The 18,390-nt window shown below is 41.5% G+C and overlaps 1 protein-coding gene across 1 annotated transcript in view; it reads right to left on the bottom strand.

The window, feature by feature from the left end:
- Window positions 1–18,390, bottom strand: part of FRZB (frizzled related protein) — a 481,266-nt gene that overhangs the window by 149,726 nt on the left and 313,150 nt on the right. Inside the window, exon 4 of the mRNA XM_044075249.1 lies at window positions 12,426–12,630. Coding sequence (XP_043931184.1) covers window positions 12,426–12,630 — 205 coding nt within the window. The remainder of the gene's footprint in view (window positions 1–12,425; window positions 12,631–18,390) is intronic.

Genomic DNA, 18,390 nt, shown 5'->3' with positions numbered 1-18,390 from the left:
TCTGCTTTAGGCCTGTGATTCTTTTAGTGAGGTATTTCTGCGGCCTTTCCAGGCCTTTCCTTTATTTTTTTACTATTAGCAGTCACACAGTTTTCCTCTTTGGCATGGTACTTTTAGTGTTTGTTATATTGTTATTACAGTGTTATGCAATTATTGCATGCGCCATGGAGCTTATATGTTAGAGACCTGTCCAAAGGTATCTTTGAAGGTGAGTGACATCAGCAACAGTGCTAAAGGAAGTGTAGTAAGTGTGAATGTCACCAAAAGCAGGTGTCAATGAAGACACACACACACACACACACACACACACACACACACACACACACACACACACACACACGCACACACTCTCTCAGGGAAACACACACATTATCACAGTTGGCAGGATTAGGATTAGAACTCCTACCTAACTAGTTTGCTACACTACAGTATTACACAATTATCACAAGCACCACAGAGCTTATATGGCTGATACATGGTCAAAGTGTTATTTCAAGGTGAATGACATCAGCAGGCATACTAAAGTAGGGCAATGAGAGGTGTAGTGATTGTGAATGGCTCCAAAATCATTAATCTCCACACACATACACACACACACACACACACACACACACACACACACACACACACACACACACACACACACACTTGCCAATACTAAGATGCATAGGTTCATTGCTTCACAGGTGTGTAGTAGGTGAATGGGCTTCAAGGCTGAACAAGGCTAGTCAAATTCACCATCCACTCATCTGGGTTACTATTGTGGGTGGCCAGTGATGTGCACTGCTTCCCATGTATGTGATCTATATTCCATAACATGGACAGTGTCTGGGTTGTGCACATGTCCCACACACATGTTCTTTGATGTGTGGAAGTGTACTTGAGGTCTCTGATGTATGTTGTGTGGACAGATTGCTATCTTCTGATGTAGCATTTCTGACTTCATTTGATGAGACCTGGTTATGGAACTGAGGTCATGCTTGCACCTACATTGACAGCATGATACAGGTATTCAGTGGAGCTAGTGGTGTCTGTCCATACAGGGCATGTGTATAAGGCATGGTATTCCCTTTGTGGGTTACATTTGCAGACTCTACAGTTGTTGCAGGCGTCCAGTGAGGAACATAGCAAAAGGACCACTATAAGCACTTATTTGCCTACTGTAGGGATGGAACAGAGTGCCATGTCCTTTTACTTGCTGGATAACACACATTCAGTCAGGAGATGTAACACATCACATTACTTTCTGATGTCAGTGGCACTGCTGTGGTCAACAGGCATGTAGTCCACTGCAATCACACCGTGGTTACTATCTGTGAGGCAACTTGCAGAGAACTACCCATAAAGTGGTTGTTGCCTAGCCAAGTGTGTGTATGAGACATGGGTGGAGAGCGTTCTTTGAGTAATAGAAGGGTTGCCTATATTGTTCACCAATCCATAATGTCACATGTGGGGCTACAGATTGTCTACACCAGCCTCTCTGGTGTTTGACATCTGTTGTCCTTGTGAGGTGGATATTGTGACATATACTAGGTCCTCAACATAATAATTTAGCCAAACCTGCCCCACAATGCATCCTGTTATTACACAATCACAGCAGCCTCCACACAAGATACTGACACACGCATACATTTGCCAGTACTGAGATTCAAACCTCTACCTAGCTATGTGTTGCTACTGCAGTGTACCACATGTATTACACATGCCACAGAGTTTATAGGATGGATGTTGTCCCAAGGAACTTATAAGGTGAGGAACATCACCAGCCCTTGTAAATACTGGCACTGGGTGATGTAGTGGGTGAGAGATCCCCAAAATAACTTTACCCTAAACACACATTTATATTTTCCAGAGGTGAGGTTCAAACCTCTAACAATCTTTACGGATCATTATGTTATGCATTTACCGCAAACACCACTGACCTGACATGGTTTAGGGTTGGCAACAGGTACTTCTAAGGTGGATGATATCTGCAGGATGGCTAAAGTCAGGCTTTGAGATGTGTACTGGGTGTAAATGGGGCCAAAATCTTTGAGATACATACACAAACACTGGCCACAGATGAGATTCAAACCCATACCTGTGTAGTTACTGCTACTACACTGTTCCGCATTTATGGCATGTGCCAAGGAGCTTATAGGGCTGGCCCTTGTCCAAAGGGGTATTTCAAGGTGACTGACATCAGCAGGCTTGCTAAAGTCTACACACACACACACACACACACACACACACACACACACACACACACACACAGCTGCCATGTCTGGGATTGAAAAAACTCCTAACTAGTATTTTGCCACATTTATGCAGCTATCGCACACGCCATGGAGGTGATAGGGCTGGCCCTTGTCCAAAGGGGTATTTCAAGGTGACTGACATCAGCAGGCTTGCTAAAGTAGGGCAATGGGAGGTGTAGTGACTATGAATGGTCTCAAAATCATTGATCTCTATATATACACACACACACACACACACACACACACACACACACACACACACACACACACACACACACACACACAGTTGCCATGTCGGGGGTTAGAACTCCTACCTAATTAGTATGTTACACTATAGCATTACATAGTTATCGCAAGCACCAAAGAGGTTATGGGGCTGAGAATTAGCCAGAGGGTTATTTCAAGGTGACTGACATCAGCATGAGTGCTAACATAGGCAATGGGAAGTGCAGTGTGTGTGAATGAGCCATAAACCATTCCTCTGGAAACACACATAACACTCAGTCACACAGAACTTTACATTTTACAGAACTGAGTATACAAATGCTAGATGAATACTGATTTGTACTATCATGTTACACAGTTATCACAAGCACCACAGACACTATAGGGCTGAGGGCTACCAAAAGAAAATGTCTACAGTGATTGACATCGGCACATCATGTGATATTGGCCAATTGGATGTGTGGTGGGTGGGACAGGCCTCATGATGGCAATCACTTTGTCACTGTCTGTCTCTCTCTTCCCCACATCTCTGTGTGTGTATGTTTGACCTATTATAGTGTGTTGGCCTTGGATATTTGTGAATATTCCTATCCATTGTGTGTGCAAAGCATGAATGGTGTGCAATGTGGTATGTGTGCACAAACATCTGCGACTGACAGATATGTATAGTCCACTGTTGTCAGACATGGGCTTCATTTCTCTAAGTGTAGGAGCATACCCAGTATGACCTTCTGTATTGAGTGTGTGAATCCATTCCAAGTAGGTTCTACTCCAGTGCAGGATTTTGTGTTCTACACCTACAGCTAGCAACCTGTTTCTGCAGGATATCTGTAGATAGGTTGACAATATGGAGTCACAATGGGCGAAAGATAGTGGGATACTGTAACTATTGTGTCTGTGCTGCTTGTGTTACATGGTTGGTGTTAGCAGAGATATTCAGACATATGTACTGTTTTACACTGTGATGTATTATGTCAACAACTACTGACAGACATACTTATTTGCTCACAGTTATTTCCTGGAAATACAAGATGAATGAAGCTGTGTCCAGTATTGTGGTCTGCAGCCTACATATTCTTGCACACTCATGCCATTTTGGAGGGGTAGCTGCAGACACTTGCTGGTGGGTCTGTGTAAAAGGTCCAGCACATTGGTACTGTGATGGCTGAGGATCCCCTGCTTGTACATCTATCGACATAACAGAATGGCCATATCCTTCTGTGGCCATACCTTTCAGCTGTACAGATTAACCTGGGTTACCCAGAGGCAGGGCTCATATATCTGGTCAGTTCTCCTTCACATTGTGGTTTACGAGCAGGTTTGTAGCCACCCATTACTGGGTTTGCAGGCAGGGGTAGTATAGGCACACATCAGAGTTTCAGACTTCACACACTCCATGGCGTCCATGCTTCTACACCCCCCCCCCCACTCTGTTATTCTATCCTCTTCCTAACATTATGCAAGCAATATCTGAGAAGTATCCCTATAGTTGTCCCTTCATCCCAGCGGTATTCAGAGGGGTTGGTCCACAGTTCATGCAGTAGGACATGGTGGGCATGCTACTGGGATTTGTTGACATGGCCTTGCATTTGTGTTCTGTGGACTGTGTTATGTTGTTAGTTGGGACCCCTTGAGATAATATACATTAGCAGTACGAGATAGGGACAGGCCTTTGACAGAGAACTGTAGGGCATTTGGTAGTGATGCAGGCCATCTGTAGCAGGCCAGTGCACTCTGTCACTCCTACAGTCCAAGGCTGTGAGCCACTGGATTCCCCTGGAGTGACAGGTAATTGTGCGAGGTATTAATGGCAATAGTTTCTGTCCATATTAATCCATTGTTCTGGATGCTGGCAGGGTGCTGCTTACAGCTAGGGACACACCTGCATGGGACACCTCTTCAGCATGCTCCATTCTGATTCTGATGGTGGGGTGAGCTGAGTGCATGTGTGATATGGAAGCTCCTTGCAGCTGACTCACAGATATACCTGGGACATTCCCCTTATGCTGCCTTGTGTGGGGACATAGGCAGTCAGTCTCTCATTACTTCATAACTATGTATTTTGTGATCTGCCAGTGATTGGCCAGACTACATCAGTATTCCATACTACATAGACAACTAATGTGCTGCTAACCTGTATGTACAATTCCAAAGGTGTGTGCAGTCGACAGTTACATTTTATGTACTCTGTCTATGGTACTTCCACCTGTGTACTGTGTGTATGTCTGGGCCCACATTCATGGCATGTCCATATTTCAGATGGTGACTGATATTGACATCTGAACAGTGAGTATGGATGACTGCTGAATTGATTCTTGCTGGGATGCATTGTGGTTGGCACTGCAGTTTTCAGAACATGGCCCTGTCATCTACTGTACTGGCCATAGGCCACCGATACACTACCATCCATGCCTACATGCTGACCACTTCCACACAATATATAACACACAACAACCTAACACACAGAGCCCTGCATATTGCACACATGCAACAATCTATCCTCTAGATTTGGCCAGCTCAGGCAATCTGTGCTCTACTATTATTAAACCCACACATACACGTTACTGCATTTCTGCATAGGATTGTGGGGGGGCACACCTGACAACTGTAAACATTTGCTATGACTGTACTGGTATTTCAGCTACTCTGTTGGCTTCCATTTCATTTTGTATTCTGACCTATCATGCAGACTAGAGGCATATCAGTAGAGTACAGTTCTTAGGTTTTATTGACCTACATTTCATTTTTATACTTCTTACTCTTCAAAACTAATGTACAGCTGCCTGACCTGTGTAGTTCTGGAGGGGGGACTATTCTCCATTGCCATCAATTGGAGGCCTTAGCACAGTTTCTTTATGGTTATCTACACCTGTTCTGCTGACTGATGCTGTTGTTGGGTATGTGAGCCTCACTGACATGCATGTGTGTATCCTATGGACACACATTTGGGCCAACACATGTACTGCAGTGGGATTTGTCACCTTGTCTAGTACTGCCTACTTTGTTGACACCAGTATTTGTTATGGATTTCATGCTGCCCTTATAGGTGTCCACTATCTGCTGCCATCCCATTCAGCCACCCAATTCCCTTGCATGCTCACATCCATACCATAGATACAATTAGCAAAACATACTACTGCATTCAGCAGTTGATAGGAAGAGTGACTTACCTTGTGGCTGTGCCAGTATTGAGGATGGTGCTGCAGGGCTGACTATGTCAGATGCACATAGTGCACTCCCTATATGTGGTAAAGCACAGGTAGTGTCATGTTTGGCATCCCTTTTACTGTATGTGTGAGTCAGAGAGAGAGGTGTCATTCCCTGGGTTCCTACCATGTCAGTGTATGTGCTATGCATTGCCTCTTTGCCAAAGCCTGGGCATACTGGGCACACCTCCTTCTGCCTTCATGGGCAGGCTCAGGTTGTTCCTCTGCTGAGTCACTCTGTGCTGGCCTTGGCAATGGTGGGGGGCTGTGTGGCCCTGCCCCATGCTGTTTCTGCTGCAGCTGTTTCTGCAGGATCATATTGTGTAGCATGGCACATACAATGAAAATTTACGTACATGTAGCTGGAGAGTACTACAAGGCTCCATCAGATATGTCCAGGCACTGGAACCATGACCTGAGCATCCCAAGCACATGGTCTGTTATGATTCTGGTTTGTGTATGTGCCTCATTATGAATTTCCTATTCGGGTGTGTGTGCATTTCTGATTGGTGTCATCAGCCATGGCTCCAGTGCCTAACCAGCATCCCCTGCTAGGTGGCCATATGGGATGTCCCCACTGGCAAATCTCTGTTACAGCTGTGTCATATGCCAGATGTGGGAGTCGTGATAGCTTCCAGGGCTGCCAGCACAAACATTCATTATAATGCCCTGGGCATCGCACACGACCTGGCAGTTGATGGAGGGGAAGTCCTTGTGGTTTATGTAGACCCTACCCTGCTCACCAGGTGGTACTTTGATGTGTATGTGCGTGCAGTCTATAGCACCCACTACCTCAGGGTATTCTGCTATTTGGTGGAAGAGACGCATACTGCTGGTCAACGCCTCATGGGTGTTGAGGAAATATATGTGCTCACTGGCATGTGCTGACATGGCATCCAGGAACTAGTGGAGTACCCTGAATGCTGATGCCTGTGAGATCCCCATGATATCCCCAGTTGGCCTTTGGAAGGTACCTGTGGCTAGCATTCTTAAGCTTACACATACCTTGGTATCCACTGGGATGGGTTCCCCTCTGTTGGTTCTGTGTGTGAGATGTGGCTGGCGGAGCTCAACAATTTGCTGTAGGATGTCCCTGTCCACCCTATAGTGCTCCATTATCTCCAGCTCGTGTAGCCCCTGGTAGGTTACCCTGGGTCTGTACACTCTTCTCCTTCTCCTCACTGTGAGTTGGTCATCAGCATTCTCATCCTCACCACCCTAAGTGTCTTCCACATATTGACGTATGACAGCAACAGCAGCCCCTATTATTTTTTAGTTTTGTCAGGTAAATTTTCCCCATCTGTGTACACCGGTGGTGTAGAGTTTGTGGGAAAAAACAGAGTGAAAGGTGTTTTTATAGTTTATAGTAGTGTGCAGGGCTGGGCTGGGCTGCTGCCTGTGTAACTGACTGATTCTGATACATTTCATCTGCCAGCTATGCTAGTTCTCCTTGATTACTGTCTTATTGCTGTTTTCCCTTCCCATTGCCTTCCTGTTTAAGCTCCGAGGTGCGCCACCCATACCCAGTGCTCAGATGTGAACAGAGCTGCTATTTCCTGTGTTTTTTTTTTTAAACCCGGTGCATGGCACGCAAACCCATTTCATTTAGGCAATGTAAACACTGCTAGGCAGCCTCAGATATACACCCCTTCCTTAGCTGTGCTTAGCTAAGGGCAAACACAGGCCACAGAGCTCCAATAAGCTTACAGTATGCATGACACTCCCCTTTATGAGGTCATCTACCTCTTATGCTTATACCATGGTGTTGCTGCTAACACTGAGGGGAAATCTGTGATTCAGTATCAATCCCCTCATTTGCATAAAACTGACTGCTAATGCATGGTTACAAAACTGACACTCAGCCTTCCCCCTTAGCAACCACTATTCCATGGTATTGTTGTCTTATGCATGCCATTGACTATTATGGCAGAATGCTGATTTTGGTTTAAAAGCTTATTTCCAACTTTTTTCATTATTTTTGGGCCGATCCCATTTGCGCACCGCTGCCCTACACTTAAACAGCTGAAATCGGCCAAAAAAAATAAACATTATTTTTTTATAATTTTGCAACTTTTTCTCATTGGCACACCTCCTACATTTAATACATGCTTTCTTTGGAGCTGTCATGCCTCCATTTTGTAATTTGCAGAAATGTATTCAGTTAGTAGTCAAATACATTTCTGCAGTTTACACTATTCCTGCACAGACACCTGCCTGCTTCCTGGATCACTAATTCACCTCATTTGCATGGTTTTCACCTGCAAATGGGGTAATTAGCATACAGGAGCTGTGTCCATGCAGGAATAGTGTAGGAGCTCTCGTGCACGTCCCGGGAGCTCGTTCCTGGATCGCTTGTCAGCCATATTGCGTGCAGCAGCTCTTGCACTATTCCTGCACGCCATGCAGAGCTTGCTGAATCCTGGGGCTATTCTTTCTTTATGTCATCATGTATTCTAACAACACATAATAAATATTGATTTATATCAAGACTTTTACTTCAGTACAGTTTGGTTTTGCCACCTATTTCTCCTTTATAGCTAATGTATTCTGCCAGCTTAGTATAAATATTTGTTCATAATGTAATCAAAATTTTTAACTTAATTATATATTTTGTGTATATTAGAACATATATATTTGTAACATTCTTATTTTACTTTGCTTCTTTGTTTGCCGTTCTGGGTCCAAGACATGGCTGAAAAATGCCTTCAGACCAGCCCACCTATCTGGTTTTAAAGAGAAATGATGGTAGTATTTGTTGACTGTACCAACATTTACCTCAATTTATCATATCCATTAATATATTAAGGAAACAATAAAGCTACAGAGAGGCCAAGCATTCTGAAAATGCATTTGGACTGTACTTCATGTAACATAAACATTGGAATAATTATTTTAATTAACAGATGTAGTTTGACTTGCTTTTAGACATGTGAACATTTACGGCAGTATTTGACTGGATATGCAGGGCATCCATCAGAGTGGGGTCCAATAATGCCATATATGCCAGACATAGATCTCCCCTCAAAAGCCTGTAGGAAAAAGAATACAGAGGCAGAGCCTTGAGGCGGTCTGCATAGGACATATTACTTACAGCCTGTATTCTTTTAGAGAGAAACCTCTGTGGATGTTCCGGTTGTTGGATATGCCTGGTTAGGTACATACCAAAGGGGGCATTGTACTCAATGATAGGTCTGATGAATGCCAAATACAGTGGAACAATGACTTCCATGTACTGAGATGCCATACCTTTGTTTATAAGTTGTGCAACACAGAATGATTTCCTCACCACTGTAGACACGTGATGATCAAAGGCTAGATTACTATCTATGTCTGTCCCTAAGTCCCTGACTACTGGGTCAGCTCTAAGGGGTGTGTTCTCAATATGATAGTTACCAGGGATAGATGACTTCCCAAAGGATACTAATATGCATTTCTTGGCATTTAGCTTTAGTCCATGACTCTGACACCAGTTGTTTGTTTGTGTCAGCCCCTCCTGGACAACATTTGTGTCAGTGTGAGATTCAATGACAGCTCCTAATTTGCAATCATCTGCAAACTTAGTCAGCCAGAGACAACTGACATTGGCCTTGACTTCTGAGAAGTAAATGCTAAAAAGGAGTGGTCCATGAACTGATCCCTGATGGAATCCACTTGTGACTGGCCTCTTTGAAGAGGTGGACTATCCCATTCTAACTTCCTGGGTCCTGTCTGTGAGCCAGTTGGCTATCCACCGGGTGACATACGGGTTTGTACCTAACCTCTTGCGTTTGCCAACAATGCCCAAGTGGGGTATTGTGTCGAATAGCTTGGCCAGGTCAATGAAGGTAGTGTGAACGATTTTGCCCTCATCCATTGCTTTGTTGACCTTCTCAAAGAAGTCCACCAGGTTGAGTAGGCATAATCTGCCCTTGACGAAGCCAAAATGGGTTGGGTCCAGTGTGTGGAGGTTTACTGTATCTCTATTGATTATCTCCATGATAATTCTTTCCATGGCTTTACATATAAGACTAGTGAGACTTATGGGTCTGTAGTTTTCAGGGTCTGTAGATGGCCCATCTTTGTGCAGAGGAATGACTGTTGCCTTTCTCCATTCATGAGGCATGAAGCATATTTGGAGGCTACAGTTAAATAGTAATTCCAGAGGCCCTGATAGGTCATGTTTCATGCTATTTAGAAGGCATCCTGGGACATTGTCTGGGCCCATTGATGCAGTGTTCTTGGTCTTAGAGAGAGCATTAAGGACCTGTCCCCTAATGATAGTAGGGGGAGTTATATTTGATATTTCCTGAGGGAAGGTTGAGGGGGAGAGAAGAGTACAGTCGGAGCTGAATTTATCAGACAGGAGGTTTGCTATATGTTCTGGCTCAGTATAGGTGGTTCCATTTACAATGAGCTCTGCATACAATTGTGTATTGTCTTTGAGATTGCGGACATAGCTAAAGAATGCTTTGTGGCTGTCTTTGGCCTGGGAGGCCAAACTTACCTTAGATTTGGCTTTGGTAGGCTTTATTTGTCCTCTGAGTTGTTTCTTTAATTTAATGAGAGTGCTTTTATCCTGCTGGGTGCTGCATCTCCTAATTTTTGTCATGGTTTTCTTCCTTCTGTTATACATCTGATTCCACCAGGGTGGCTTGTTTTTTGAGTTAGTTCTGTACTTCTTCCTGGTAGGTACAGCTGCCTCTATGCAGCTGTTAACATGCTTATACAGGGTTTCTGAGAACAGTTATGCATAGGCAGAAGTGTTCTCAGGGTTCACAGGGGCTTGAAATTTGCCAGGTTCTCACTTAATAGCAGGAGGTTAGCTTTAGAATAGTTCCTGAATATTCCCGGTTTAGCTGGGGGGTCCAGGTTTTATTTTTATTTCAAAGGAGACCATTTTGTGGTCTGACCTTACCAGGGAAGGCATTACAGTAGGGTGTGTTCAGCACTCTCCCATATTAGTGAGGACTAGATCCAGTATGGTTGCACCCCTGGTTGGCATATTGACTATCTGGTCCAGGGAGTTTGTGTTTACAAAATCCAGGAATCTCTGCGCATGTACATTTGATGTTGTATAGGATTTCAAGTTAATAGTGGGGTAATTAAAGTCACCCATGAATATGGTATTGGGTTGGATGGTTAGTGTTTCTAATAAGTTTAAATACATGGTATGGGTTTCCTGGGTCATAGAGGGGGACCTATAGCTTGCAAGGAAGTGGTATTGGATTTTACCTATGGTGAGTTGAACATGGAGCAGCTCAAGTGCATTGTCCTGTTTGACTAGCCTTGAAGTATATTTATTTTTGATGTAAATAGAGACACCTCCACCTTTAGTCCCTCTCTGTGAGGTAACTGGTCTAAATGTGTGGAAGGCTTTATAACCATGCACTGTTGGTGTGCTGTCCACAGCTTTAAACCACATCTCATGAGACTGCGCAGACATCAGCATTCTCTAGGGTAAAGAGAGCTTCCAGGGAGTAGAGTTTTTTGTTTATGCTCCTAGCACTGAGCAGTAATACCTTTAGATTTTCTTGGTTTTGATATATATATATATATATATATATATATATATATATATATATATATATAGACAGAGAGAGAGATTGTGTGTGTGTGTGTGTGTGTGTGTGTGTGTGTGTGTGTGTGTGTGTGTGTGTGTGTGTGTGTGTGTGTGTGTGTGTCATACATACCTGTGGTCAAAAGTTTAATTTGTCAAACAAAAAAAAAATATGATTACTGTGCTCAAAAATCAGCTGATCCCACATATTAGATTTTTTCTGTGCTAGACTGAGGTACAGTAGAAATCAAGGAATTTGCCCTTTCCCTACTGTAGTGCAATCTAAGAGTTGGTATATATTTAATTAGCAGGGGATGCTTGCCCCCCCCCCCCAAAAAAAAATTATTTTACATAGTTTTGCTGTTGTTGTTCATTTGTGTTTCAGGGTTTTGTGCTTGATTACTTTACATCTTTTATCTGTTTGAGTTAGTGATACAGACACACACATATATACAGCAATCTGCTGCTCTGTACGGTTTAGCTGAAGTTACATCAATGTTCCACACCATCCTACATTTGTCAGGATGTTTCAAGCATTATGTTATTTCAGCCATCTTCCAAGATCAGCGTAGAAGATGCAAATAATTATCTTGATGGTCTTAACATGCTTGGTGAAATGAAGGAATGCATATAAATATGACCGACTGCATGAGATACACAAATTATCTGCAGTTTACAAAATATGCTACTCATTCCAGACATTTGCACTTATTAACAGAGCCATGTGGAACAGTATATACAATTACATATGCAGTCATAATAGGTTAAAATCTAATATATCCATTGAAGTTTCCTTAACCACAGAGGGAAATAGTAAATTGTTGCAACTAAAACACCACCTCCCAGAAAGTATTATTTTACTGATTTTTGATAGAGACTGCCAAAGCAGCTGTGTTTCTTTTTCCAGTTTTGCTAATGTTGATTACTGTCTCTCCAGACAAAAAATCAGTATAAAATGGATATGGGTAAATGCCATAGTATGAGACTGAAAATGGTTCTAATAAGTAAATTCAGCTACATTATATCTGAGAGATAAAGGAATTGCTTGGCTCAACTCATTTCACTTGTTTTGATAAGTAACAGAATGAATACAATATACTGCCTGAGTTAAGTGTGCAGATCCTCTATGACAAAGAGTAAAGTTTATTTATTTATATACAGGTGCAGTGTGCTTTTAAAATTAATAGAGGGGGGTCATGTAATATTAAACAGAGTTAGTACCTGGATCGCTCCTTGTCTTCATAGCCCATAATGATATATTCCTCAGTTACATTGAGCGGTGGACACAGACAGCCAGAGTTTGAGTATAGAGTGACTATATCTCGTGGAATGTTTACCAGTGAAGATTTAAGAATGGCTATCACTTCAACAACTGCAGTAGTGTCATGACATTTGCTCCTGACTTCCTTTACTTTTGCACGAATTACTAAGGAAGAAAAAAAAAACAGTTTTTACATTGATGCATGTTTTTTTTTTCAAATTTTGCAGCCATTTATTTAAACAGCAGTTCAGAAATTATATGGCTAGCAAGAAAGCACACTGTAATCTCTTGTTTTCTTTCGTATAGATACATAACACAGTGCAAGTTCATGATTTACACTACAGAAATGAATCACATATGTGCATGTACACACACACACACACACACACACACACACACACACACACACACACACACACACACACACACATCATATCTTTCAAATGTCCAGATTTTCACAGAATGCTTTGACTTTTGCATCACATTTTTGGTCTGTTCCTAAAAAAATTGTGTTTTATCACAAGTCATTGAAAAATAAAGGCACTAAATAATGACATACATTTTAGTTTCAAACTTTATATCCTTCAGAAAATGCATGCTAACACAAATCCTATTATTCTAGCAATTTTTTACCTTTATAAGAGCAATATTTAAAACATGCCCCTATTTTTGAGCTTTCACCCCCCCCCCCCATTATTTTAGGTTTTGTCCAGATTTCTTGCTCTAAGAGATTGAGAGGTATGACACATGCAAATACACACATCTGCAGATCTGAATTAGAAGAGGTAGAAACTACACCTACTGTAATATCTCCCAGATGAAAAAAAGGGTATATGGCTCCATAGGCACTACCAATGCAACAAAATGAAAGTCAGACAAGTGTCTGTTGATTTAGGTTTAGGAACAGGAAGCTACATAGCCAGGATATGCTTATATACATAAGAAAATATCCCCAAGGCCTTGGTAGAACTAATGAACACGTTTCGTACAGCAACCCAAAATAACAAACATAAATAATAAAACCATTTTGGAGGTGTTATTGCCCATCTCTTTGTTCACTCATGTCGTGGTGAGAGGGATACATAGAACAGAAATAAAAAAGGAAACATGTTTAGTAGAGTAGCACTTATCTCCTGATCAGCACAAGACAGACTTCAAAACAACCATTTTAAGTAATTTCTATGTGCACTAAGGCAATACATCTGAGTGTTATCAATGGTTTTTTGTTTGTGTTTTTCGGCTTTTCCCGGTTAGGGGTCACCACAGCGGAACTCCGGTCCGCTAATGATTGGCAGTAGATTTTTACGTACTGGCTTGCCGGGCCTAACGCACAACCTTCAGCGAAGGAACGCCCATTCACGCATGTCGCCACACAGAAGACGCTCTAACTGAGAATCGAACGGGCAACGTCTAACTGTGAGGCGACAATGAAAAATATAGAATCGTTTTAATGGAAAACTGAATACCCACCCCCTCAAAAGACAGAATCTGGACTTAGACAATGTTAAATAATGTTAACTAAATAATTATTTATAGAATGCAAAAAATAAAAATGGCTTGCACCTAAAGGAAAACAGTCATCATCTTCATAGGTATTCAAATAGCCTTCAGTTCAGTTATGTAGGATCTTATGTTTTAGAACCCCAAAAGGTAGTAGGAGGTAGGTGTATATTAAGAAACATGCAGGTGATATATAAGAAACCTGGAGTAGGAATAAGAGTTAATGGGGATTCTCTCTCTCCGATGCAGCCAGGCTAGAAAGATGAATGAGTAAAAACCATGCCCTGTCATTGAGATTATTTATATTGGCAATGGATAGAAATTAGCATAGATACTGAGGAAGCTAATAGTTGGATGGGGAATGAGAGAAGAGCACTGTAGTGTGGATTTATTTGTGGATGATTACATGTAACTGTTAGAGGAGGTAGACTGGCTGTTCCTATGGGTCGTGGAGGCATTTCAGCAATTTAATGAGGTGGGCTTAAGAATCATCAGCAAATATCACTGGTGCTCGGGACTGGACTGGAAGTAAATTGCCTGACGAGTCTACCACAGTCACAGGGCAGAGATAAATATTCAGAGGTAAGGTTTTTTGCCACGGTAGAAGAAATTAGAAGAGAAACAGGAGGAGTTAAAATGTAAAATAAGAAAAATATTGGATAAAAGGATTAGTTGGTAAAGCACACATTGACATTGGGGAAGGATGAAAGCTATAAGAGAAATTAATCCTCACTTGTTTTTTGTTTTGTTTTGCTTTTTTGCTTGGATATATTCCTAATTCACCTGAGGTTAAGTGATTAAGACAGAAGATAGATACAGCTGGTATGTGATAGAGATGTATGGAGAGGGAAAAAGAGAAGAAGAAATAAAGATCTGATTAGAGCAAGCAGAAAATGCAGAAGATGTGGAATGCCTGATTTCAGGAGATATGCTACTGCAATTAATGGAGCCCGATAGTGTAAGCTGTTAAGAAAACAATATTTTATGGTGAAAGTTTGAGAGTATGATGGGAGTATGGGGTAGGGAGCAGTAGGTATGGGGTATGCATTGGGGTACATAGGGCCACTAGTTCAGCAGTTAAGAAGTATATGAAGATGAAAGTGTTACTGAAGGGAGAAAAAGGAGTAAGATTATCTGATTAATAAAATAACCATCAGAGAGAGCTCAGAGGGATGTTTTCAGGATCTAGCGGAGGAAAAGGGAGTAGAGACAGTATAGGTGGCGGACTACATTACCTTTGAAATTCTACAGGAGAAGTTTGGGATTGAGACAGGTTATTGATTATATCACAGTGAAATGAGGTTACTAAGGATGAATGTTAGAGGAGATGGGAAGAAGAAAGCAGATGGGGAAATGTGTTAAGTTAGGAGACTGGGGCAGGATCGACAAAGGGTGAACAAGTAAGATTTATAGGGACTTTGTGAGGAGGAAAAAAAGAGTGGAATGAACAACTAGGAGAAAGGCAGGAAGGGAGTGAGATATTGGATAGAAACTTGGTATGGCAGAACACATGGCATAAAAATCCAAAATGTTACCGGAGGATGATCAGGATATGGCGGCATGTTTGAGATATGAGGAGTAAGAATTAATCATTTGTACATGCTGTGTTCCTGACAAACTGTTCACGAAGGATGAGCTGCAATGACAGACATTTGGAAATTGATCTATTGAAAAGAGATAGGGAAGGACTGACTTTTCTGTCTTTTGGAGTGGAACAAGTGGGTTGGTTTGGAAGGCAGGAGAAAGAAAAGAGGTACTACTCACAGTGGGATAGGTAAAAAGGAAGTTACAAAAGGGTGGAGACTGAAACAGATCAGAAAAGCCACAAAGGGTGATACCCAATCACATGCAAAGAAAATGATGGGGAAGAGTAATAGAATCTGGTTGAAGAGCTTAAGAGAAGGCTGGCAGATATGTACAAGGGATTGTGGAGGAAGATGAATCAGGTCAAGGCAATGATGCAAATGACATTTTCTAATCTGATAAGTGTTCATATTTGTACTTTGCATACAAATTAAATGTAAAATGATGGTGTAACTTATGCTGAAACAAATGTATTGTGAACTAAATAAAAATGATTTACAGAAAAATATTTCATTATAGAAGAGCTATTTCACTTTGCAGAAAGTTGATTTGAAGGTTTCATTCAACTATCAGCACTGTGGAAGCTTACCACTTAAATCTACAGATTTTCACAGAATGTCCTAATTTTTACCTCTTATTTTTGATACGAGATCTGGGAACACAAGTCGACAGTAATTTGAAATTTGACCACCAGGTTTCCACGGTGGTAAGGAAACCCTTCTACATTGTGTATCTCATAAGTAAAGACATCGCATCCAGGTCTAAGGATGTTATAACCCCACTTTACTCGACCCTAATTAGACCATTACTAGAGTACAATGCTCCTCTCTGTATGTATCTCACCAAACAACTGCAGCAACTGGACAGACCACAGAGGTTTCCTCACTAAGAAGATACAGGGCTTCCAAACCATGACCTACATGGATAGACTGAAAGCCATGTCACTGTATCATTTAGGCTACTGAGAGGTGACTTGTGTCTGGCCTACATGGCAGTCTCTGACCCCGACCTGATGGAAATGCTGCTGCTCTAGAATAAACTTCCAATTCATGTGAAGTAGAGCTACTCAATGACCCTATTCAAGTGCAACCTGGACAAATGGATGGGTGACTGCAAATTCATCCCAGGGGTGGCACTCATGTCCCTCAAGGACAGGGATAGTTGGTGCTCATCTGTAAAGTACGTCCATCTAGCCAAGGACAATTAGAGCAACCCAGGATTAGCATGACTAGGCTTGCAAACATTCTAGGGGTGCTAGCCTAGTAACATCCTATGAACCTATGAACCTATCTGTTACCCATAAATTTCTTGTTTTCTGGCAAATTACTGAGAATTGAAGTCACAAATTAATGGCATGGACTTGCGCTTCAGATTTCAATATCCTTCAGAAAAATGCATGCTAACACAAATCCTGCTATTCTTGCAAGTGTTTAAGTTTATAAGAGCAAGATCTAAAATCTGGCCCTATTTTTGGGCCTTTGTCCCCCAATTACTTTAAGCTTTGTCCAGATTTCTTGTGCTAAGAGGTTGTGAGATATACGTGCACACTAAGGGCTGTGGCAAAAAGGGACTGTTTCTGTGACTGTGGAAAATGTGATTCACAGACACATTAGCTGCAATGAGGAAAGAACTCATTACCAGGTAATTTGCATGTCTCTAAATCCCATGGTGTTTACACTAATACTAGTGAGCACATTTCTGTGGGAATCACCTCTGGTGGTCCATTGTGTTAGCACAGACACCCCTCTCAGTCATTCTTACACACACACACAGAGCACCATATCTTCTACTTGTCCCTGAGTTTGCAGACTGGCCCTGATATATCATTTTATTTTTTTTCCTGGCACTTATCTTGTTTTTTATAGTATATACTTGTCTCAAATAACCCTTTTAATTTTCCCTTTTTTAAATAGGTATGTTGGTTTCTCAACACATTTTTCAACATATCTCTACTATATGCCAATAGCACCCATTTTTGTGATGGCTTCCTGAATGGTTTGACTGTCAATACTATAAGCCATAATCACAGTCCTCTAAAATCACTGTTGCTATTATTTTTGTTTCTGTAGTTACAAATGTAATTAAGGCCAAGATCCAGCAAGGTTGTATATATACCATCCAGTTGCTTTCTGATAATTGCATTGCATATTTTGCCTAAAAGATACCAAGGGTAACCTCTCCTTGTTAACATGCCATCAATGTATTCATTTCTGGTGTCAGCTTAAGGTTCTCTGAAACCATTCTCACTATACAAACCATTTTCCCTTTTTGTAAACTTCAAACACAAGACATCTCAGACAAAAGCTCAACCAGAGAACCAAATGGTATTAGTTGACAACACTACTCAGTGTGACACTCTTCCAATGATCAGTTGCTATCACACATATCCCGTCCAGACCTCCACAGACAGCTACTTATTAAGTACCATGCTAATGCCTGAATGAGATGAAAGTGAAAATAATTGTGGCCAGCTTGTTATTTTTAGATCTACTGTGACCTCTTCCTCACATAGACATAGTAATTTGCAACAGACAAAATCCCCACACTCATCAGTTACAGCCATTTTGTTGGATATGCACTATGTCTGACTGTGTTAAAACAGACACAGGAAAGTATTTCCTCTTGTTTCACAGAAACACACACTACTTCTACAAAGCAAAATAATGACTGCTTAAACTGAACAAATAACAACAGTGTTAATCACTTTCATCCAGAGACAGCATCTGTACCCAGCAAATAATGCCAGCATTATTGACTGTATACACCTCAGATATCAGAATGTAATATAATAAAAAAATATAATTGGCTACAGTAATTTTAACCTCATTGTACCTACACACA

This window comes from Protopterus annectens, chromosome 6.part0, assembly GCF_019279795.1.
Source record: "Protopterus annectens isolate FY-2018-M chromosome 6.part0, PAN1.0, whole genome shotgun sequence".
NCBI classification, from domain to species: Eukaryota; Metazoa; Chordata; order Ceratodontiformes; family Protopteridae; genus Protopterus; species Protopterus annectens.
Note: the sequence above shows the minus strand (reverse complement) of the source record. Positions and strands in the feature narration are given on the sequence as shown.